A 22572-nucleotide genomic window follows, 5' to 3' on the forward strand; every position below is an offset into this window, starting at 1 on the left:
CATCTATGTGGGCTGAAGGTAGTGAGCTTGAGGGATAACAGATTCTTTCTGGAAACCTCTGTGCTGATCCCTAAAAGCAGGAGGGAAGGTTTGACATTGCTCACTGTCACTGGGGACTTCTTCCCCACCCCTGTCTTTCTTCTACTGGGTAGTTTGAGCTCAGAGTAGCTGAAGATGGATTGAAGTCTAATGGGGAAGATGGGAAAAGATTGATTTTTTTTTTCTTTACTTTACAGAAAAGGCCACAGATGGGTCTCTGCAGAGCGAAGACTGGACACTGAACATGGAGATCTGTGACATTATCAACGAGACAGAAGAAGGGTATGTGCTGTCTCAGCAAACTTTGAAAGATTCATGAGCACAATCTCCATCCAGTCGTACTCAGCATGGGAGGAGGTGCAGTGAGTCTGGGGCCAGATGCTCATAGTTTGAGCAACCTGCTCTAGTGGAAGGTGTCCCTGCCCATGGCAGGGGGTTGGAATTTCATGAGCTTTAAAGGTCTCTTCCAACCCAAACCATTCTATGATGGATGTGGTTTGCATGGCTTGCTTAGTTTTCCTGCTCCTTAGACGTTTCAGAAAGATACTGTACGATGCAGCACTTTGTGGTCAGCCTCTGCTTGACATAAAAAATGCATTGTTGGAGAGGGTACTGAGCTTATGCTTCTGGGGTTCTTGTTTCCAGCAGCTGTATCTGTTTGCAGTGCCATTAATTCCAGCCATTTGCATGGAGACTTTCTCTGATAGATCTCCCTCAGCATCAGCAAAGCTGTGCTGCTTGCAGAACTAATCAGTGCTTTTACACCCTGGGCCGCCTTCTGAGTAGCTGACAATCTTTCCTGCTTGATCAACAACATCCTGCCTTTTTGGAGGCCTCAGACATTGCTCTGGCCTTGAAGTCTGTGGTATCCTGTCTCCACATAATTCTGTGTGACCCTAGTTGGTAGTCGAGTAATCTGAAGTTAACACCCATGCTTATACCCAAGTGGAAATGGGAAAGGATTCCTTTTCCCACATTATACGGTATGTGAAAAGCATGTCTGAGCTGTTTGAAAACTGGTGTGTTTCTCCTTCAGCCCCAAGGATGCCATTCGAGCACTGAAGAAGAGGCTGAATGGAAACAAAAACTACCGAGAGGTCATGCTGGCGCTGACGGTGAGTGGGGGCAGGCTGGAATGCCTCGGAAGGGCAGAACCTTTCTCTTTTGTCATTTTGCTTTCCCTGGCAATCTCTTGAATGTACACACTATTTGCTTGAGCAGCCACTGCTCTGCCCTTTTCTTCTCTCCAATTGCCTCCTCTCTTCCTTGGGGACTGTTCCTGGCAGCTTTGCATAGCGTTTTTCTGACTCAATTGATTTCTGGGTTTTTTCAGGGCTCTTACTGACTGAGGAAAGTTAAAGTAGCCCAAATAGATCTGTGTATACCCTTGGGGGCTTTCCCTTCTACTCTCACCACCCTGTGTCCAGCTGTTTCTCCACTCCAACAGCTATGGGCGTATCTGCAAGTGAGGATGATGAACTTGCTGTATTTTCAACTTCATGAGGAGCTGATGCATAATTTCCCTTGTGAATGGATCCCTGTAGGAGCCTCACACTCATTTATGCTGATCTAATTTCACTCAATAAAGTGTAAATTACATTGTGAGCATTTAGGCAGCACTGTGAAGGTGTGAGGTATTTTGCCAGTGACCTTTCCTGCTTATGACTTTGGCCAGGGGTTTCCTGAGCAGTGCAGCACTCCTGAAGGCACAGTGCTGGGCAGGCTCTGCTGTAGCACTAACTAGATGGAGTTCCACTGCTGTGGGTAGAGGGCCTGTATGATTCTATCACAGAGCTCTTGTTACATCTCCCTGACGAAGCATAACTGTGCTTTCAGTCTTCTTGCCCTTTCCTATCCTGAATTGTCATTTTGACAGATTACCAAAGCCCAAACCATGAGATTATCCATTGTGCAGGGAAGAGTGAAATTCATCAGGAATGAGCCCGTGTCATCATGGCTGATGGAAGTAGCTGAAGTAGGAGAGTAATTACAGCCTTCTCAGCTACAGAGCCACAGTGGTTATTAGGCATGGCTGTAAGGAGAAGTGACGCATTGGATTTATCTCCATGCTAATCATGTTCTTCAGAGAAAAACCAACAGCTGTTCTTCCATGGCAGTTGAATGGCAAGTGGAAGGTGCCTCTAGCTAGGTTGCAGGGGGAAAATGTGTCAAAGTATAACCTGTCAGAGCATTCACAAGGGAGTGTTTTGACTGAGTGAAGATCATTCACCTGAATTCCCAACTCTAAAACATGGCTTATAGCTCAGAGCAACTGGGTCCAGCTGTGTTCTGGGTACATAGACAATGGTGGAGTGCCACAGCACGGTAATATCTCACTTTGACAGGATGTCCTCTGTCTTACCTGCTCTTGATGTGATGCTGCGTACTTAGCTGTACAGCTGTGCAGGTTGGGAAGTTCTGCTTTGAAGAGGAAGAAGCTTTGTGTTTCTTTACCTTGAAAAGAAGGTAGATCACAGAAGTGGCCAATATGTTAATGGTGGGCGAGGTACATCTAAATGCATGTGTAAAGAGGAAGCTTTCTGGTAAGACTGGGGAAGGAAAGAATTAAGCCTATGAGTATAATTTCTCCTCTATCTTCTTTTGCTCCCATCAAAAGCTTCAAAAAGGGGAGAAAACCCCCAAAATCAGAAACCAGGCACATAGTTGCTGTGTGTGGTTAAGCTTTGCACCGACAGTGAATGTGTTCCTGTGTGTGTGTAGGTGTTGGAGACCTGTGTGAAGAACTGTGGCCATCGCTTTCATGTCTTGGTGGCAAACCGTGACTTCATCGACGGTGTTCTGGTGAAAATCATCTCGCCCAAGAATAACCCCCCCACTATTGTCCAGGATAAAGTATTAGCCCTGATTCAGGTACATGGTTTCCATATGTTCCTGTCTGAAATAAGGACTGTCTGCTTCAGTGCTAAACATGCTGTCATCACTAAAAATGTGGCAAGGTTTTTATATGTAAAGACAATATATCCAGCTTGGCAGGGAGGAGCAGACGTACACATACATAGGTTCTTCATGGAGGGAGAAGTGTCTGGGTTCTGGTTAGAGAACTCTAAAACAGGCAGACTTAATAAAAGATAAATGGATAGATTTGCAATTTAACAGTCCCATCTAGAAGATGGAGACTTGCTTCTTGTCTTCTTAAGGCTGGGAAATCTTAGAGGATAGTGGTTTTGCTCTTGGTTGTGGAACCTTTCTGTGCCTGTTCCCCTGACCGTAAAATGGAGTTGTTTCCCTCCATTAGAAAGCATTCTGAATTCCTTTTCAAGATGGTTATAGAAAAGTAAATGACCATACAGGAATGAAAATGGGTTTTGGTGTCTTTTCTCTGGTTATTGTGCAGTAAAAGTGCACTGTCAGATCCTTGCCTGCAGTGGGGAAGTTCAGACATAGGCCTGTCTGCCACTTCTCCTTCTGTGCAGCATAACAATAAACAGCCATGTTAATTCCACAACCCATTAGCAACACATGAGGGAACATTGGTGCCTGCCTGGAGGAAATCTGACAATTATAGGAAGCTTTATCACTAAGCTTCTACAGGCTATTGCATACACCAGAGACTAAAAGACACTGCGTATTTAAAATGATATAAACCTACTGCAGTGTTTCTTGTGGGAAGGTATTTACAAATGCACAGCATAGTTTTCCCAATATAATTCTGCTTTTTGTGGCAAAGCATGCGGTTGAATTTCTGCTGGGTTATTTGTTATTTGGATACCCAGATAGGACATCATTGGAGTATGACAATGTAAATAAGTGATTTCCAAGCAGGAAATAGGCTGGGAGGGGGAATAAGCTGGGCAATGCACTGGGGTCTGAGTGTGTCCTTTTATTTCTGGTCTCTGATCTCAAGGCTTTTTAAAGAAATGGCACAAAATTAATGATTCTTAAAAGCAATTCTTGTGCATCTGACTGAGCCCTTGGGTGTCTGCCTGCTTTGGTGGGAGAGGTGGTGCATGCAGTGACCAGGAGATGAGGTTAAATACTGCCCCATAAAGAGAAATGTTCATGTTTCCTTCCTGTTTGCTCTGTTAGTGTGTTAGAGAATGTTGGTTATGCTGGATTCTGGATTGAAGTGGATTCCCAGTCATCAATGTGACCGGGATGGAAGTGTTTGTAACATAACCAAAAAGGCCCAGTCAGTGCCTCAGTGTGTTAAACAGAGCTTTATCTGAGGAGACTTAGTGCAATAGAGCTAAAAGCCTCACTCTGGGCACTGAATGCCTTTTGGTATAAAAAGCCTGAGAATGATGAAAGTTGCCTGTGGGAGGGTTCTGTTAGTGTCTCTAACTGGAGGTGGTGGGACTTTGCTTTCCAGATTGCCTGACAAGTTAGGAAAAGTGATTGCAGTCACTCAGCTCGGGTGCCCTATGGACACGCACACCCAAAATATCCTTAGCTTAGACTTTGCTCTTTGGAGCTCCATCCACCTTCCAGGGGGCTGATCTCTTCTCAGCTCTCCTCCACTAGCATTACATTTATCCTCCTTTTCCAATTTGATATCAGGGAATTCATAAGAACAGAAATGAGAGGACCAACAGTACACACTTGTACAAACAGCATGTCTCCAGCCATACAGCTCTTGTACTCCTGGGCCTTTCCACAGCAAAGGTAGATAAAGCTGCCGTCCACTTCCTTATCTAGAGACTTGGCTGTTTAGAGATGTTGAGCATCTTGTGTCTCACTTTCTCAACCCATTTCCCAATGTACATGAATTAACATGTATTAGATGCTGCTGCTCAGCCTTCTTTACCTTGCTAAGAGGCCTTGGATATCTTCCTTATTGTTGTGGCTCTGGTAAGAACTTACGTATCACCTTGGAGGTCATACCACCTTACTGCCCATAGCTGAGCACTGTCATCAAAGGTGAACTATTTGGAGACTTTTGAGGGTACCTGTGTTAATTTTTCCAGTGTCAAACACCTTTTGCCTTGGGATGGTCAGTGATTCAGGGGCCAGATTTGCAACGGTATTTAATGAACCTGTTTGGGCACGCTGAGGTGCCAAGTGGCAATTATACAGCAGCATCCTTAAATATCTACCCCTGATAGTCTGGCCTAAAGTCTTAGAAGGTCTGAATTCAGTCTCACCTCTGTCATATGCTTGTTTGGACAACGGGCAAGTCTCCTAAGCTGTGTGTGTAGCTCCTTATCTGCAAAGTAAAGCTAATATTACTGTTGCCTAGTTGAATTGTAAGCTGTCTAGGACAGGGATTGTCTTACAATGTGTGTAGACAGCACTTAGGACAATAGTTCCTAGTCCTGCTCGTGACCTCTGAGAGACACCCTAAAGCAGATAATGCTCCCAGCGCAGGCGAAGAAGAATACAAATGACAGTGTCTCCTTTCTCCAGGGAACAGAGCTGCAGAAGAGAGAATATATTAAAAAGGTAGAGTGCAAATGAAGCGAGTTCACTGTCATTAGTGCCTACAATAAAATCTATAGGAAGGCAGTGAAAGAGAGGGCACATTAGTACATCCTCCTGGACAAACAAAGCTCATTAAAAGTTGGGGGCAGCAACCCAGTGTACTCTTGCCTCTGAGTTTCTTTTGAGTGATTACTGACTAAAGCATCCCTTGCCTAACGTTTTTCCCTCTCACTTGCAAATAGAGTTGAAGTGGGGGACACATTCTGTAGAAGCATCACTCAGATGACTTCTTATGTAAATTGAAAATGCAGAGAGAGTGCCAGGGTAGAGTTACTCGTGCAGTCAATATCTCCATCAGAATTAGGGATGGCTTGGAAGGTCAGCTCCAAGGAAACAGAATGGCTGTTTGCAGTCAGTGCTGTTTTCTCTGGCTCAGGTAGGGCTGTTTGGACATGCACTGCAGGAGAACACTTGATGCACTTAATTTACTCTTAACAAAGCTGAGAAGCAAACGCAGAATTATTAGCTTGCAGCTGATAATGGATTGTCTCCTGGGCACATAGGGTAGGAAATGCTCTTTCTTAGAATTGAATGGGAATGGAATTCCTATTCCTAGGTACTAATATTATTTCTTTTCTTGCTTTGCTATCTTTGATTTCTCTCCTCTCAGATAGAAAAAGTGGTTAATACATCTTTTAAAGTAAAAATAGTCAAAGAACTAGTGCAAAAGTGATGACTAAATGGATTAAGTTCAGAGCCCACACACGCGTCTCGCAGCAGTTCTGGATCCAGAACTGATACTCTGCCTCACATATGTGGGGGTTTGTGGAATGCTTCGTTTTGAGTTGAGTCATAATATTTCAATTTTTCCTTCCTCTAAGATGTTTAATACCTGGCTAATTTCCAGCTCAAGTGAAAGGGGGTAGAGGCTTTCAAGATACCATGCTCCTAGCTGCTTCATAAGTACGGGAGGCTGGCTAGGGAAGAGGAGCTCTTAGTGCTCCCACTGAAGGAAAAGCTCAAATGTGAATTCAAGTCTCTTTGGACACCAGAGAATTCAGGCAGGAGAGATGCTTTGACTCTACTTTAAACTTATTCTTGCTGACACACTGGGGTATCTGACTGTTGGATATGCTCTGTAAGAACCTAGGCTTCATTAGCTCTGCTGCTCATGGGACTGCGTGTTTCACAATATAAGAACCTCAGAAAGTACCCTTTTTAACTTAAATTTGGTCCAGATGAAATACTGAAGAAAACTTGATTTGCATTTGACACCAAATGAGGATATTCCACAAAGTGATTACTTACCTCAGATTATTGTGTAACGTTATGAATTTTGCTCAGATCCATTTAATCTTTCACACAGACTTTTTCTGGTGAGTCACTGGCCATAGAACAGGCAAGAAAAGATCAGCATGCAGTCACACAGCCATGGAGAGGAGATTGGAAGAGGCTTTCATTTGCATTTACAGATTCTGGTGATGTCAAGGACTAGACACAGCCACTGGGTTCCTATTTATATTCGAATGAAACGTGTACGTGACTGTCTTAATATTTACAGGATCTTTCAGACCAGGTCTAATGGTAACAGCTTCTCTTTGAAGCTGAAATACATAAAAGCTTTTATAGTCAGTATCTGAGGTCAGGGTGGAGCTGGAACTTCGTTTGGAAGGTTTATGGATAATCCCTCATGTTTTCCAGGCTTGGGCTGATGCCTTTCGAAGTAGCCCTGATTTAACTGGAGTAGTGCATATTTATGAAGAGCTCAAGAGGAAAGGCATCGAGTTTCCCATGGCAGATCTTGATGCTCTGTCTCCAATACACACACCACAGAGGGTAAGCTGCAGCATTGCAATTCCAGGGGTATTCTCCCAAGATGTCTAAATAATTGGATAATTTCTCTTCTTTCCTCTTCTGTTTTGCTAAATTTGGCCCATTTACACACTCCTGAAAGGCCTCTTTCAATAGTCAAAGGTTATGCAGAAGCAGCATAATACAGCCTCATTTGACAAGCTGATGAGCTAATGGTATCTACTGTCTTGAGTCAAACATCAGTCTGAGATGAGAAGAGCTTGGAGGAGGTTTGTACGCTTGTCTTGTACCACAAAACCACCGGACAAATGCAACTAATTTGTTCAGAGAGATTCCAACAGGATATATGATTGTGATTTCCTTCTTCTGCTCAAAAGTATGGTTGCTTCTGCTGGTGATAACCCTGAACCCAGGCCAGCTTGGCTTCTAAAGGTGTACAGAGTCTGAATCTCTCACTCATCCTATGGTAATGTGAGGTCTTTACACCTCTGAAACGTTGGGTCTGGAAAGTTGACAGAAGTGCTGTTAGGAAGTAACTTAATGATCACAGGTGTTCTGATTATTCACTCTGAAAACTGAAGTTAATGAATCTTTGAAGTGGTAAATGCAAGTGATCAAGGACTGAACGATTACAATTCTCATGTCAAGATTAATTACATTCAGTGTCTACACCATTTTTTATAAGCAGCTCTGAGTTTAAAATGATTTGTAATTATTTCTCTTTGGCTCTTGTTTTTATTTTGCTTCTCACTTTCCTTGTAAAGCTGAATCGACTTAAATCCATGCGGGTTGGGTGAAAAAACACAGGCACAGGGTTTTGTTGCAGCTGCCTGGTTATGGGCTGGCTTGCCAGGGTGTTCTCGAAGCTACGCTGACCTTTTCCACAAGGTGCAATTATGTTCTATATTTGAGCATAGTTGGTCTGAGGTTGCTGACAAAGCAAATGTTGTCACAATTCAGCTTTTGAACTCCTGTCTTTCTGATGTGGCAGAGTGTTCCTGAAGTTGATCCTGCAGCAAATATGCACAATTCCCAGCCTCAGCAAAGGATGAGCACCAGTTCTTATTCGTCATCTTCTCCGACAGCGTATTCTCCTCAGGCCCCAGCTTTGAATGTGACTGGTCCCATCACTGCTAATTCTGAACAGGTATTGGGATGATGATTCTTTTTGAGTGAGACTCTCAGCAGATCAAATTAGAAACCAATTTGCAGAGGAACTTTCATTTTAACTCTTTTGATTTTGATTGCCTCCTAGCTCTGGTTCTACTTAGTAATCTTCCCTCCTATTATACTGGGAAATCTAGGCTTTCAGTTGGGATGTGTGGCCTAATGGCAGCAGCTACAAAACCTCACAATCTGATAAACCACTCCACTCAGCAGCTGTGCAGTAGGTTAGCAGTCATTCTTCTTATCCCCCCTCCTTTAAAGGCACAGAATGTCTTACAGATGCAGGAAGTCTAATGGGAGTTAAGTCTGCATCTGTAAGACCCTTACAAATGCCCTGATAAAGTATTTCCTTTTCCCTCTGCAAAAGTAACTTCAGAGCCCAAGATCCTGCTCAAAGTTGTACATCTTTCCACAGGCCTGAGTGAGGTATTACACCCAGGGTCTGGTTTTAGCTGCTGTTTTCAATAGCTTCCCTTTCATACAAGCACAGCACATGTGGGTCTGTGATGGCAGTGAGTGGTTCTACAAAGTTATCTTTGTTTTCTGTTGCTTTTCTATAACTCTCTCTCCTGGGTAAACTTTTTATCTTTACGTTTTTTCCCCTGCTAGAATGTCTGGAGCCTCAGATACCGAGTCAGACAGAACCAGAGGTATCACAAAGTCAGTTAATGAAAATGATCTGCTTAACCCAAAAGATTATTCAGTGTTTTGCTGTCTTTTTACTCCAATTCAGATTGCCCGGCTGCGCAGTGAGCTGGATATCGTCCGTGGGAACACAAAAGTCATGTCTGAAATGCTGACAGAAATGGTACCTGGACAAGAGGATTCCTCAGACCTTGAGTTACTCCAGGTAACAGCTTCCTAGGAAATATGAACCTCATCCTTTCTGTACTTGTGTTTCTCAGAGGGCTGTGGGTTTTGTTGTAGTTTACTTCACTGCCTTGGTTTGCTTGGTTTACATAATGAATGTGGGCTGTGCTTGACCCTGGTTAGTCTCATCACTTGATGTTCTTCACTTGTTAAAGCTTCCAGTGACAACAATTTCCTAATTTCCCTTGGAATTTGTTCCAGTGGTTTCTTCTCTGTGTATAATCCAGTGTTGAATATAAGGTCTCCTTTACCAGAAAGCAGCTTAGAATTGCAATAAGCCCTGAGCATTTCTGCTTCTCTTACATCTTCTATCATCACTCATAGAGTGTCAAAACATTCCTAGTCACTCTGCAGGAAAACAACACTCCATGTTTCCAGCTGGACTAAACATTACCAAGGGTCTGTGGATCCTCTGCCTCTTGAAATCTTACATATGAACTAAGTGTCCTTCCAGAAGATGTGCTGCAGCTTCTCCTGAAGGTAGTGTCTTATAACAGGCACTCAGGAGGAGCTTCGTGCTGTCCAGAGGGTTACACTGGGGAATCAGATGGATTTCTTCACTGGAAAAGCTCAATCCAGTGCAGCATTTAGCATGTCAGGAGGAAAAACAGTATAAACTGAGCTCGTGTCTCAGGCTTTATACACGTTTCCCTACGCCAGTGGTAGTGGGATGGTCTTTCGGCTGAGGAAAGTAATGCAGTACCACGTGCAACACAGATGAGGAATACTGTGAGCTAGCATTCCAGCTGCTGCCCTTAACATGGTATTTGCTTTTCCATAGCTTCAGAAATAGGCTTCTGTTCTGAGCCTCCAGCAGGGAGGATGGGCTCCCACAGCAGTACATTTGGAGGAAGGCAGGGAATTGCTCTCTGTGATACATCAGTGTTTGAAATCCATCCAAAAACTGGTCTCTCCCATGCAGCGGTATTGTGTGTTTGTCTTAGAGCCATCATGGCAGCTGATGAGAGGCTTTGCAATAAAGAGCCTTTCAGTTACTGCCCGTTTGGGTTGGGCTGCTCAAAACAAAAGAAGCTTCCAGGAAACCATGACAGACCAAAGCAGTGCAGAACAGTTTGCTTACATTCAGAAACAGCTACTAACATCTTGACAGCACAACCTTACAGCATAGCTTTAAGGTGAAAGACCTTGATCATAAAACGGAGTGACAGCGAGGATTCTTTATCCCAACTGCCTCCCTCCTTTGACTGAAATCATCCTAAATCTGAATCACAGAGCTGGGGAGAACCTGGTTTTGATAACAAAGGGTGGTTAGTCTTTTGAAAGCCATAAGGCGGGTGCTGCATGCAAGGACTCCTTGCTTTGAGGTTTATATAGCCCTCTCCTCCTTAAATAATTCCTGACATTTTCTCCAACAATCAAATGTAAACAGCTTGCTGGAGAGCCAGCTCTGAGCAGAATAGATAGGTACTGTCAGCCCTCTCGGAAAGGCAGCAAACAAACCTCTGAAATGTCACAATCTGCTTCTCAAGTGATGGGATCAAAACTGACATTGGAGAACACATTCCTCAAGCTGTTAAGGCAGCTGGATTGCACTAGGTGAAATTTATCCAGAGCTTAGGATGTCAGACCAAGCAAGGAAAACAAACACGTTTCTGCTTTCATCCCGAAGGTTGTGTACCAACAAGTCATCCTTGTTTAGTGCTGCGTTTTTGCTGTGAAGAAAGGCTGGGAAGGGGGTAGGAGGTGACAGAGGGACATGCTTCAGTTGGAATGTCAGTGCTTATTGAAGTAAAACCATGGGCCTAATCAGTGGTGCCGTGCCATATGTCACGTTTCTTCTTGTAGTTCCTCCTCAACGGACCAGGTTTGGTCTTTGGTCTTGAGGACTTTCAGGAGTAAAGAATTCTGCCAAGTGATTTGTGCTGGAAGAGGTGTCCTGGAAGCAGAACTCATGGTTTAGGCAAACTCAGATCCACATTTCTTGGCATGAGAGACGTCTGAAATAAATGCCCTTCCTGTATGTTCTTTAACATTTTCTTCTGAAACTCCCCACTGCCTCTTTGCAGTCTCTTGTCTGTGGACTTGCTCAGTTGAAGGGAATGTTTCTGTGTGTAGTTGAACACTGAACTGTGTGGAGGGCTCATCTTTTCATGCTCCTGCTCCTTGCTTTGTGTTCACCCTCATGTTCTCAGTGGTTGGTAGGTTCTGTGTCCCCAGCACTTCTCTTCCTAAAACACACTGAGTTCATCAGGGCTACTACAAGTAACTTTCTGTCCCTATTTGTCCATCTTTCAGTTTTTAAGGATGATATTGCCAAAAAAAGGCAGATTGAATTTTCTTTGAAAGCTCTCTTCTGGAAAGCTGTTGTATTACCATGTTTTGTTCTTAAACCAGATCACTAAAATACAGATATTTATTTCCTGAAGTGCTCAGAGTTCAAGAAGAATCAGGATGTTGAATTGTAAATAGGCTCTCAAGGTTTTATGTCATCGTCTCTTGAAGGGTGTTTGATTAGATGTGCTTTTGGGTGACATTTAATCATGCAAAGATAAACTTGTCTTAGTGTTTCTCAGCTGGGGGACATGTTTGGCTCAACTGAATCTACTTATTGCTAGCTGTTTATCAGAATGTGTGTGTACAATGTATTGCTTCTAGGAGCTGAACCGGACCTGTAGAGCTATGCAGCAGAGAATTGTGGAGCTTATCTCACGAGTGTCCAATGAAGAAGTCACAGAGGAGCTGCTGCACGTGAATGATGATTTAAATAACGTCTTTCTCCGATATGAAAGGTGAGGCACCTTTTCCAGCAACTATTTACATTCATTCTGGGTTTTCACTGTGTGCAAAACAGGTCAGTTGACAAGAGTTGGCTGATGGGCCCAATGGTCCAACATAACAAAATGCAGAGAACCAAACCACAGAAAGCATTTAACAAAGTCTTTTTATGGTCTTTTATGGTAAAACTCCCATTTCAGTTGTTTCCTTTAATACTGTGGTTTGGGGGTTTTCATCCTGGCCACTGAATTTCTGTGGAGTGTACCCGTAAGATGCAAAGCAACCTTGTGCAATACTCTCTGAACTAGCAGAGACTTAAGTCTGCAAGTCCCTGTTGTGCAGTGCTGTAGAGATGACGGGATGTAGGACCCAAAACAGCACAGCCACAGTCACTAGTTCTACTTCGTTGCTTGGGCTCTGCCCAAATGCTTGTGCTGCTTAGAGAGGCTCCCATGAGCTCTGAGCTTTCTAGTTCCAGTGCTGGTGCAAGGGCAACTGCCTGAAGTGGGCCTGACCTTCATACATGTAAGGGTTTAGGTTTTAAGTTAACACTTACAATCTTAGAGAGAAGATTGGGCAGGGCTGAGGTTTTGAAGAGCTGGGCTGCAGGAACCATCCCCATGGGTCACAGGGCTTGGGACGTGTTAGACAAAGGTGCTGTCAGCCACATCTGCTGCAGTAGGTGACACGTGATAGAGCAGGCTTGGGAAAGTTTAATCTTCCCCTTAATGACAGGCCTGGGGTGTGAGGCACTAAGGAGTACCCTTTGTTCCTTGCTCTTAGCACAGGGCTTTGTTTCTCAAGCCTTTAAAAATAAATTAGCCTCTAGATCTGTGAAGCTGTGCTGTCACGGCGAAGGCTGAAGAGAAGGCTTCAGTGGCCTCGATTTTTGTCTTTGATTTAGTTGTTCAGAGGAGATCAGGGCAAACTTTGAAACAAATGCTGGCTTTTCAAGTGAAATGGTGTGTGTTTCATGCACGAGCATGATCCTACAAGTGGCAAAGTGTAACTGTCACTAAGGCTTAGTCTGTTCACCCTTAATATTTCCTCTGTTTTCCTCCATCTGTGACTTTGCTGACTGGAGCTAATGTATTTGTAGTCATTATACACTGAAAGGTGAGCTGAGTGATGTTAGCAAGCTGTTTGTGCTGGAATAGCTGCACTGGTCTGAATGTTTCAATAAATCCCAGTTCCTCCTCTGCTATTCCAATAGCTCCACATTCATCACGCTGATTTCTAGTATGGGTACCAAGCTCTGCCAGTGACTCAAGCAGCAGCTCTGGCCTTCACTGGGAAGCTTTGGATGTAAACCAATGTGTGGTTCATAAGCCTTTTGGTGAGAAATATGAGGTGGGAGGTGTCTCAGGTCTCCAGCTAAGGGAGCTGGATTGCCAGTAATAGTAGACACCCACAGTTTCCTAAAATTGAAAACTGGGCCTGAATTTGGTTTTGCTGCCTTTGAAGTCTGCATTTTTCTCTGTTACATCAAGAAAAGATTTTAGTCTCCTTGAGATTACCTGTTGTTTTTTGTCCACCTGGGAGAAAACCTATGGGATTATAGGAATGTTATGTGGTTTTTAGTGAAAAGAGAGGTTACACATGAAACTAGTTTTAAATGAGGGAAAATTCTAACCTCTGAGACATCATGATGCTTTTCCTGGTAAGGAAGGAGATTGGAATGACCTCAGATAGGCCTTGAGAGGCTCTAGTTCCCCCTGCTTTTTGACTTCATGAAAGCTGTGGTTAGGTTTGTGGCCCCAAATGCTCATCTGGGTGGGGAAGGAGTAGAGAAGAGACCAGATCTTGACTTTCTTCGTGCCCTAAGAAGTATGAGGATTCTTATCCAGCATCATTACTTTACATTCTTGGAAAGGACAAACCTGTTTGCACAGAGGCTTTGACAATCTTTGACCCAGAAGGCTTTAAGAAATGAATCTGCTCATCATTGTTTCTCTTGCCATGTGCTGCCTGGGCAGAGCTGTGCTCTAACCTGCATATGGCTTCTCATTTACAACTATTGCAGCAAGAGGGAGCTGTTAAGTGGGAGTCAGACTTGCTGCCGTGCTCAGCTTATTTAGCAGGGAGCATCAATCTTGCTGCAGTTCCTGCTGTCCCTTGGCTAACAGAATAGGCTGTCATGAAGCACTTAATGGAAGAAAAACAACCCAAACAACCCAAACCAAAGACAAATCCTACAGTGTTTTCCAGGCATGGGTGTGCAGCAAGGTCGGATTAGTCAGTTTAATATCCACATTTGCCAAGAATGCACTTCTGCATCTATCCTCCCTTTGTCCTGGCTTGGAGTTAAAGCTTTCAGAGTTCCCTCTTGAACCAACAAAAGCTGAGTTCAGTGTCATGGCTTTGTTAAACTCGTGTTTTTCATTGTTTATTGGTGGCTCTGATAATCCATGTTGGGGTTTTGTTGTTTTCTGAACAGATTTGAGCGATACAGATCGGGACGTTCAACACAGAATGCCAGCAATGGAGTAAGTACCTAACTGCATTTCTTATATCAGCAGCTACACCATACTGGTATCACTGGGATCAGACCTTTTTACCTCTCCCCTCTGTCTCCTGCCTGTGGTGGTGAATAGTGGATACAGGGAAAAGAGCCTGAGGACACACAAACCGAAAGTGACAGCTTTTAGCTCAGGAAGACACTCCACTAAAACATCTCTATTTTTACCATCCTTGCTGGATTTTCTTTCCTCTATTGACTTTTTTGGTTGCTTTTGAGTCCATGTGGACTTTAGGCATTCACAATGTCCTTATGCAGCGAGTTCCACTCTTATGCAGTGAGTTTTACTATACATTTTTATGTATTTATGTGGGGTTTTCTCTATAATAAATACTTTGCTTACATTTGATCACTGTGTCTTGTAATACCACTGTGCAGGTTAATTTTCTTAATGCTGCTCATAGTTTTAGGAACCTCTCTCATCTCCTTTTTCAGCAGCCCCTTTCCAAGCTGAAGAATTACAGTTCTTATTATTCTTTCAATGTTCAAGATCAGACTTTGTGATGCATTCTTATGTGGCACTATTACATTTTCCATTCTGCATTCTTCTAACCACTTCCTCCATGTACTTTGCCTGTTTGATGGCTGTTCCACTGCAGTGTGGTGCAAACTCCAGCATAGGCTCTGCACGGTGACTTTAGTCACACCAAAGAAGTTTTGTTTCTGGAAGCAGTTTATACCTGATGTGGAAGATAGCAGCAAATCCAGTTTGACTTAGATTTTGACTAAAAGAGATGGAGAACACAGAGACATCAACTGAAGAGATGTTGATGACCTCCAGGAGAGTTTCTGGCTGTGCTGAGCAGTCAAACTGAGGGGTTTTTTGGTGGCTGACCCTTTTTATTCTGCATTTATCACTGTAGTATCCAAAAGACTGGTCCATTTGGCAGCGTGCAAGAGAGATCTTTTTAGGAAGCACCCATTATGTTGTGATGTTTAGTGTTGCACTGCAAGAAGAAACCTCTGCCATGTGTAACTTGTGTTTCTCGTGTCCCAACAGGTACTGAATGAGGTGACAGAAGATAACTTAATAGATCTGGGTCCTGGCTCTCCAGCTGTAGTGAGCCCAATGGTTGGAAACTCAGCTCCCCCATCTTCACTTTCTTCACAGCTTGCAGGGCTTGGTGAGTACCTGATCTGAAGAGTGCTGATGAACACCAGGTTCAATGCGTGGACCTTTTCAAGCCTAATAGGTCTGTGGGTCTTGAACATCCTGCAGGGGCTGCTGGGCAATCCAGGCTTGTGATTGCAGGAGCAAGTCTGGCAGTTGCTGAGGTCCTTGTGACCAGTGCGAATACCCAGTTCAAACCCTTTTTGCAGTGGGCTGTTGGGATTTACATGGAGCCATTTTCACTTGTGGGTCAGGGAGTTTCTGTTCCTTTTGGCTTTCCATTACCTGATTAATGTTGCCATGTGTCCTTTGGAAGGCTTGGGTATGTGGTTACAGGGTTAGGAAGGCTTTTCCACTCCCCTGCACTGTGGAAAACTGTACTTGAGAACCAGCCTGGCACAAAGGGAGGGAAGACTGAAGGAAAGGGTGCAGGCTCCTGATCGTGGTAAAACTTATACTCTACTTTTGTGTCTGCTTAGCTATAGCTCCATGAAATCAGTGTGGTGAATGTTCTTGATTCCTGTCCTACAAATAAGACTTGAAATCTTTGGATGAAAGGTTTTATGAAACTGTTAAGTGTTTTACATTAAATCAAACTAAAGATTGCTTGACAGGATCACTTGATTTGACTGAAGGTTCTCCACCTCTTCTAGCACTGCACCAACATCCTATCACTTGATTTGAAACTTGGTTTCACAGTCAGTAGCTGAGTGAGAACATTGTGGAGAAGACTTAATATCCATGCCCAAAACCTTGGACCATGTTAGTGAATGGGATGGTCCTATTCAGGATGAGATGGGCAGCAAGTGCACACCAATTCCAAAATGCTGGCTTCTCGATGAGGAGTACTTACGGTGTGGTGCTTCTGAGAGGAGTAAGACAATCTCAACATTTGTCTTTTAAGAGATGCATGATTAGCAGCCTCCAGCCTCTTCTGGGCAGAACTTCAGTGCTGCAGCTGTAAACTAGGTGATACCTATAGGGTTGGCCAGCAGGTTGAAGGAGGTGATCCTGCCGCTCTGCGCTGCGCTGCTCTCATGAGAGCTCACTTGGAGTATTGTGCACAGTTCTGGTGTCCTCAACATACGAAGGACATGGAGCTGTTGGAGCAAGTGCAGAGGAGGCCACGAGGATGATCAGGGGCTGGAGCACCTCCCGTATGGAGACAGGCTGAGAAAGTTGGGGCTGTTCAGCCTGGAGAAGAGAAGGCTGCGTGGAGACCTCAGAGCAGCTTCCCGTGTCTGAAGGGGGCTACAAGGATGCTGGAGAGGGACTCTTCACCAGGGACTGTAGTGGTAGGACAAGGGGGGATGGGTCCCAACTGAAACAGGGGAAGTTCAGGTTAGAGATAAGGAAGAAGTTCTTTACAGTGAGGGTGCTGAGGCACTGGAATGGGTTGCCCAAGGAAGTTGTGAATGCTCCATCCTTGGCAGTGTTCAAGGCCAGGTTGGACAGAGCCTTGGGGGACATAGTTTACTATGAGGCATACCTGCTCATGGCAGGGGGTTGGAACTGGATGATCTTAAGGTCCTTTCCAACCCAAACCATTCTACAATTCTACAGCTGTCCTGCATTGTTAGTGACATCCTCTGTACCCTATAGAGTCATTGCAATGGGGCTTGCATATGCTTTGCTGTTTCACTGGTTTACTTTCTGTGCCTCTGGTTGCAGATTTGGGTACGAACAGCGTCAGCGGCACACTCAGCTCTCTGCAGCACTCGAATCCTCGTGATGACTTCGACATGTTTGCACAGACAAGAGGCAGTTCCTTGGCTGAGCAGCGAAAGAAGTATGTGGAGTTTGTCTTTAGCACTCTTTGAGTCACAGTGTTGCTGTTTTCTAAGGGCATAAATCTGAAACTTCTTGACTTCGTTCCAGAGTGAAAAAGTAGCTTTGGTTTATGTTTTTGTGCTTCTAATCCAATCCTAATCCTGTTGGTCATTATTAGGATGAGCAAGTGGAGAAGTTCCTGCTGCTGGGCAGAACAAGCCAGCTGAGAAATGTTATTTGACTGTCATAGTTAATGAGCTCACTGGAAACCTGGAAATGTACTTGCCTTTATTTCTGCAGATGCTTCCTCTCATAAAGGCTTGTCATCCCATCCACCCGGCCAGTGCTTGAGCTGCAGGAGCATAAGGGTCCTTCACCTGAAGGTCATGGATATACTTTGGTGACTGAATTACTGTCATCAAGGGCTTGGAAACAGAATTACCATCCAGTTAAAGTCTCCCTTTGGCCCAGCAGTCAGACTCTTGCAGGCTGTCAAGGCAGTGCAGCTTGCCTGGCTGCCATGCTATTCCTAATTTGTTTATATGCAGAGGGCTTGCATCCCTAGAGCTGCAAAGCTGGCACTTTCAAGGGCATTTAACAGGTCAAATTATTTTAATGTGAAATAAATCTGTGCACTTACTAAGAAATCCTTTGATCCCTGTCAAGTGAGATTCAGTAGAAGACACACTTGGGTATTTTTCTTTCATATATTATTTCTTGCCTCTAGGTTTCAGTTTCTAGAGGATGTAGTGGCTACGAGCAGTCAGAACATCATCAATACCTTGCCTCAAACTAAGAAATGTTGTTGAATAATTTAGCTCAGACCTTAGCAAATTGTCCAAAACATACCAGCTTGAGCCAGCAAATTTATCAGGATCTTTTATTTGCAGTTATCAATATAGCTATTGGAACTGCCTCGGCTGTAGTATCAGTGTTGAGAAGACATGCTCTGCTGTAGAGGCGTGTGTTACCACTGGAGATTTCAGGCTGAGAGCCCTAATGTGCAGTCAGAAAGGAGATGCATTGCAGAGAGATCTAATAGAGGTCCCTCTGTCTCTTGTGCTAAATGAAGCATGAAACTAGTCTTCCCACACTGCACTTCTATCTCATTCTGCGAGCTAATGGAACAAGCAGCACATATCAGTCCCTGATTTCACAAGGGAGGATTGCTATATCTTCCTTGGGTTGTGTGCCGTATAAATGGAGCAGCAGCAAGGCAGGGAAGATGTGAGTGAGACTTGCTGTGCTGTGTGGGGGAGAGCCTCTGGGTGCTGTGCTCAGAGCCTGGGAGAAGCCAGCAGGCTGGAGGAGGAAGGGCTCCTCCTGCTCAGACACGCAGCTCCTCCCAGGGGCTGATTTACGGGCAGGTCTCGGCGTCTGCTTCAGCTCATGGCTCACCACTGTGCTCTGAGAAATGATGCTCTTGCCTCTGTCACCTGACTGCAACATGTCCCTTCTGCATAGCAATTTAAGAAGCTCTTTTTATTTGCTCTGCAAATAGAACATTTATTTTGTATGCTTCACTGTAGTTGCTTGGTTGTTTCATCTGCCTTTGAGTCTCCCTCTCCTGCCTCCCCCCATGCACATACCAAGGTCAGGCTTCCAAATGTCATCTTCAAAGCTTCGCAAAACATAATCTGTAATCTGGCCTCCTATCATAGTCCTCTGCTAGCTCTTGGACACGCTTATGGTGCCTCATAACCTATTTGCCTTCCTTTCATAATGCTTATCTTACTGATTTTGCTTCAACGTGCTTACTGAAACTGATGGATGGTCTTTATACAGCACACGCTCCTCTTGGAATACACTTTGTGTGTTTGAAGTCTTGTTAAGAAAAAGAACACGCTTTCTGATTTCCAGGGGTGTAAATCAGAGTAGCAAGTGCATTCCTCGTGGGTGACTGCTGGACTTCCTTCTATTTCTATGGTTTGTTCCTTTCTTGCAGCGTGACATATGAGGATCCACAGGCTGTCAAAGGACTAGCGTCTGCCCTGGATGTTCGAAAACAGAACACAGGAGGGGTAGGTGGTTGCTCTGTGTTTTGTTATCTGGAGCCGTGCATGGAATCCAAGCTGTAGGCAGCTGCTTTTGACTGAGACTTCTCATTCTGTATTCCAGCAACATGCTAGCACTGGCTATTTTGAAATTGATATCTAGGAGCAAGTACTTGCGCAGTAATGATCTCTAAAGAGCTGCTACTTAGCACACCAGCCTAGAAGAGATCATAATCAGAGTGGGTAAATTCTCCTGTGTTCTTGCAGCTTGCCTGCGGGGGTTCAGCTCTTTGACTGGAATCACTGCTGAAAAGAATAAGTGGGGAATGTCTCGTGAACACTGGTGTGAATTTGGTTTGGTTTTGCTTATGAAAGTTGATGCAGTCTTAGTCAATTAGATGTTGCTCTAAGTGCGTGGATACATGAGCAAGGTACAGGGAGAGACTTTCAATGCTTCACATGCCTTGCTATAAGTGCCCTTGCATGCAGTCTGTTCTGTCTGTCCCAGGGCAGGCTCCTGCTATCTTGTGCGGGCAGAGGAGGCCGTGTGCTGTCACCTCACAGCAGCTGATGCTGGAAACGTGTTTGAGAGATTGAGCTTGGCCAGCTTTGCCTGTGTGCGCTGGTGAAGACAGAAAAGAGCTTTTAGATTGTCCCTCAACCCCTTCCTACCACCCTGCTTTTTAAAGCTGTCCTGCTCCTTTGTACTCAGCTGTCAGTTTTGAGATGATGGAGCAAGGTCAGAGCCTTTTCCAGCCTGTGCTGACCACTAGGGAGCATGGCAGAGCCAGCGTAGCGCTCACGCCTCCCTCCATGGAGAATTGCCTCCCCATGCCTTGGCTGATCCCGCCCTAGTTCTTTCATAAGTTGAAATGGGAGCGCTCAGGGCAGCTGGCATGCCTGGCAGCTTGTGCTCTGAGCCAGGGAGAATTTGCTCTGGGAGCCAGCTGGGGTCAGATCCCAGCTGCCCGCCTGCCAGGGCCATAGTTCAGTGGTAGCAAGGCTTTAGCAATGATTCCTTACAGAGCATCACCCCCCACTCCACAAATCCAGCTGCTTGTTCCTGTCCCTGTCCTCCTGCAAAAGGGTAATTTATAACCCAGGTCAGCCCCACAAACACTCATGCCAGCAGTACTGAGGGAAAAGGGGGAACCACGGGGAGGCAGGGACAGAAGTACATTAAGGGAGGAATGTGGGAGGAATTCCTGAAGCCAGTGTGACAACCCAAGCCCCCAGTATCACCGAGCTGTGTTATTGGCAGGACCTGGGAAAGGATTTGAGACTCTCCTCTTTGTTCCTGGCTCACCAAACGCAAGGGGCCTGCATTTAGCTACTGGTCAAGGGGCTCTATTCCCTTGGTGGCCACGGGGTCATGTCCTTATTTATTAACACTTTTGTTCTCAGCCAGATCTGCTTGAGGCCCTGAAGGGACGTGTCATTCACACCAGCTCGGTCCCAAGTGTTGTCAGTTCAAAGGGCTGTGTCTAAGCTAATCTGATGGTCAAAGTATTTTTTGAGGCAAACACTTTATGGGTTGTGGAACTTTGGGCTCTGAGATGTTGTAGAGAATTTCAACCTCTTTTCAAGGTCCTGGTGACTGCATCATATAATCAGAATAGCTCGTTTTGAAATGCAGTCGTTCATGGGTAAACACCACTTTGTGTCAAGTGTTTGTGAGGCTTGTGGGTGTCTCTTCTTAAAGGAAATTAAACCCTCCTAAAGTGACGTGTGTCAAAAAACCCTGGCAGTGCTCGGTAAACAAACGACACACATTCATTTGGGTAGAGAGCTAATTTAAGAACAGCTCGAGGGAGGAGCCAAGAGGTTCACAACACATTCTTCACACATGTCTTGTTCCAGGGGTAAAATTCAGCACATCCGACGTTTCTAATGTAGTCATTCTCAGAATGGTCTGTGGGGAGATGGCTGCTCACGTGGCATGAGCTGTCTTTTAATATGATTTAGCAGCTGCAAACGAGATGAGCTAAAAATAACAGTTTTCTTAATATTGCTTTTCCATGTTGGGAATTGCTTTTGTTGCCACAGAGTTGTTGCGTGATCACAACTGGGAGGAGAGGTGGCCAAGAAACAACCCTCTAGTGTTACACAGAGAGGACATGAAGTTGGAGAGATTCTTCTCCCCCCTTTTTTCTCAGCACAAGTACTGAAATGAGATGTAGAAGATTACAGCTGGTTCTCCATTATGTGTGGAATGGGGACAGGAGAGGTGTCCCGTGTGTATGGGTGTCACACATAACCACACCAGTGGCTCTGCTGAGCTAGTCCAGTTCTGTCAGGGCTGGTGGGCTGGAATCACTGCCAATCCCAAGCAAGCCCCTCTGGAGCTGGAGATGACTCTGCATCCATGGCCTGGCTCAGGGATGAGCTGCTGAAGGACAAAGAACCATCTTGGGAGTGTTTGTGTTGCTGTGCCATGCAGTTTGCAACTGGAACTGGATGCATCAGCGGTCCTTTTAACCTCTGCTGCTCCTCAAGAGGGGCACTTTGAAAGGCTGCCAGAACACTGCAGCAAACTGCCATTACTTACCCTCCTGCTCAATGCCATCATTAGAGCTGTCACACTTAGAGTTTGGAGCAGAGTCTGTCTGCTGAGATCAAGGAGGTAACTAGGGTGTGCTGCAACTCACAGCTTCATAAACAAGGGAAAGTCCAGAGTGTGTAACACGGGTCTTTCCAGGAAGTCTGGTTTTAGTAGCTTGGATAGCCTACACTTTTTCTTCTAAGAAGATGACAAACATCAGCCTCACTTCTAGTCAGTGATTTTGGGTTTTAATATCAGTGTGGAGGAAGTGCTAAAATACCATGAACTGTCTGTAGGAAGTGCAGAGGTCAGGGGGAGGTCTGGCCCTCCACAGACAGAGCAGAGGGGGGTGCAGCTCTGTGTGTGTGTTACGTGTATGTGAAGTTTTGAACTTGCTGCTGTTATATTACTTTATCATGGGTTGTTGCTGTGGTTTCTTTCTTTATGGACCTTTCTGTTCCCAACACAGAGGAGAGGTAAAGGTGGGAACTCAGACATGGAGCCCATAGACAAGTGGCTAATTACACAAGGAATGGTGAGGACTTCACCAGTGAAGCAATTCCTATTGCCCACCCCAGTCCCTTCACCCTAGAATAACCATCCTCCATTCACCTCTTGTCCTGCCCTACTGAAC

The 22572-nt window shown here is 44.8% G+C and overlaps 1 protein-coding gene across 2 annotated transcripts in view; it reads left to right on the forward strand.

Moving 5' to 3' along the window:
• The first annotated feature begins 242 nt into the window (after nt 1-242).
• TOM1L2 (target of myb1-like 2 (chicken)) overlaps nt 243-22572 on the forward strand; it is a 33534-nt gene continuing 11204 nt past the window's right edge. Inside the window, exons 1-11 of one of the 2 annotated variants that reach the window (XM_010018995.1) lie at nt 243-321; nt 1076-1154; nt 2761-2910; nt 7120-7254; nt 8222-8377; nt 9131-9247; nt 11884-12017; nt 14441-14489; nt 15522-15645; nt 17304-17421; nt 19348-19423. In XM_010018995.1, the coding sequence (XP_010017297.1) occupies nt 284-321; nt 1076-1154; nt 2761-2910; nt 7120-7254; nt 8222-8377; nt 9131-9247; nt 11884-12017; nt 14441-14489; nt 15522-15645; nt 17304-17421; nt 19348-19423 (1176 nt within the window). In that variant the 5' untranslated portion in view covers nt 243-283. Of the gene's footprint in view, nt 322-1075; nt 1155-2760; nt 2911-7119; nt 7255-8221; nt 8378-9130; nt 9248-11883; nt 12018-14440; nt 14490-15521; nt 15646-17303; nt 17422-19347; nt 19424-22384; nt 22474-22572 lie in introns of both variants that reach the window. The other variant, XM_010018996.1, reaches the window with a different exon arrangement.

The sequence above is a fragment of the Nestor notabilis genome, unplaced genomic scaffold, assembly GCF_000696875.1.
Source record: "Nestor notabilis isolate BGI_N333 unplaced genomic scaffold, ASM69687v1 scaffold9017, whole genome shotgun sequence".
Taxonomy (NCBI): Eukaryota; Metazoa; Chordata; class Aves; order Psittaciformes; family Psittacidae; genus Nestor; species Nestor notabilis.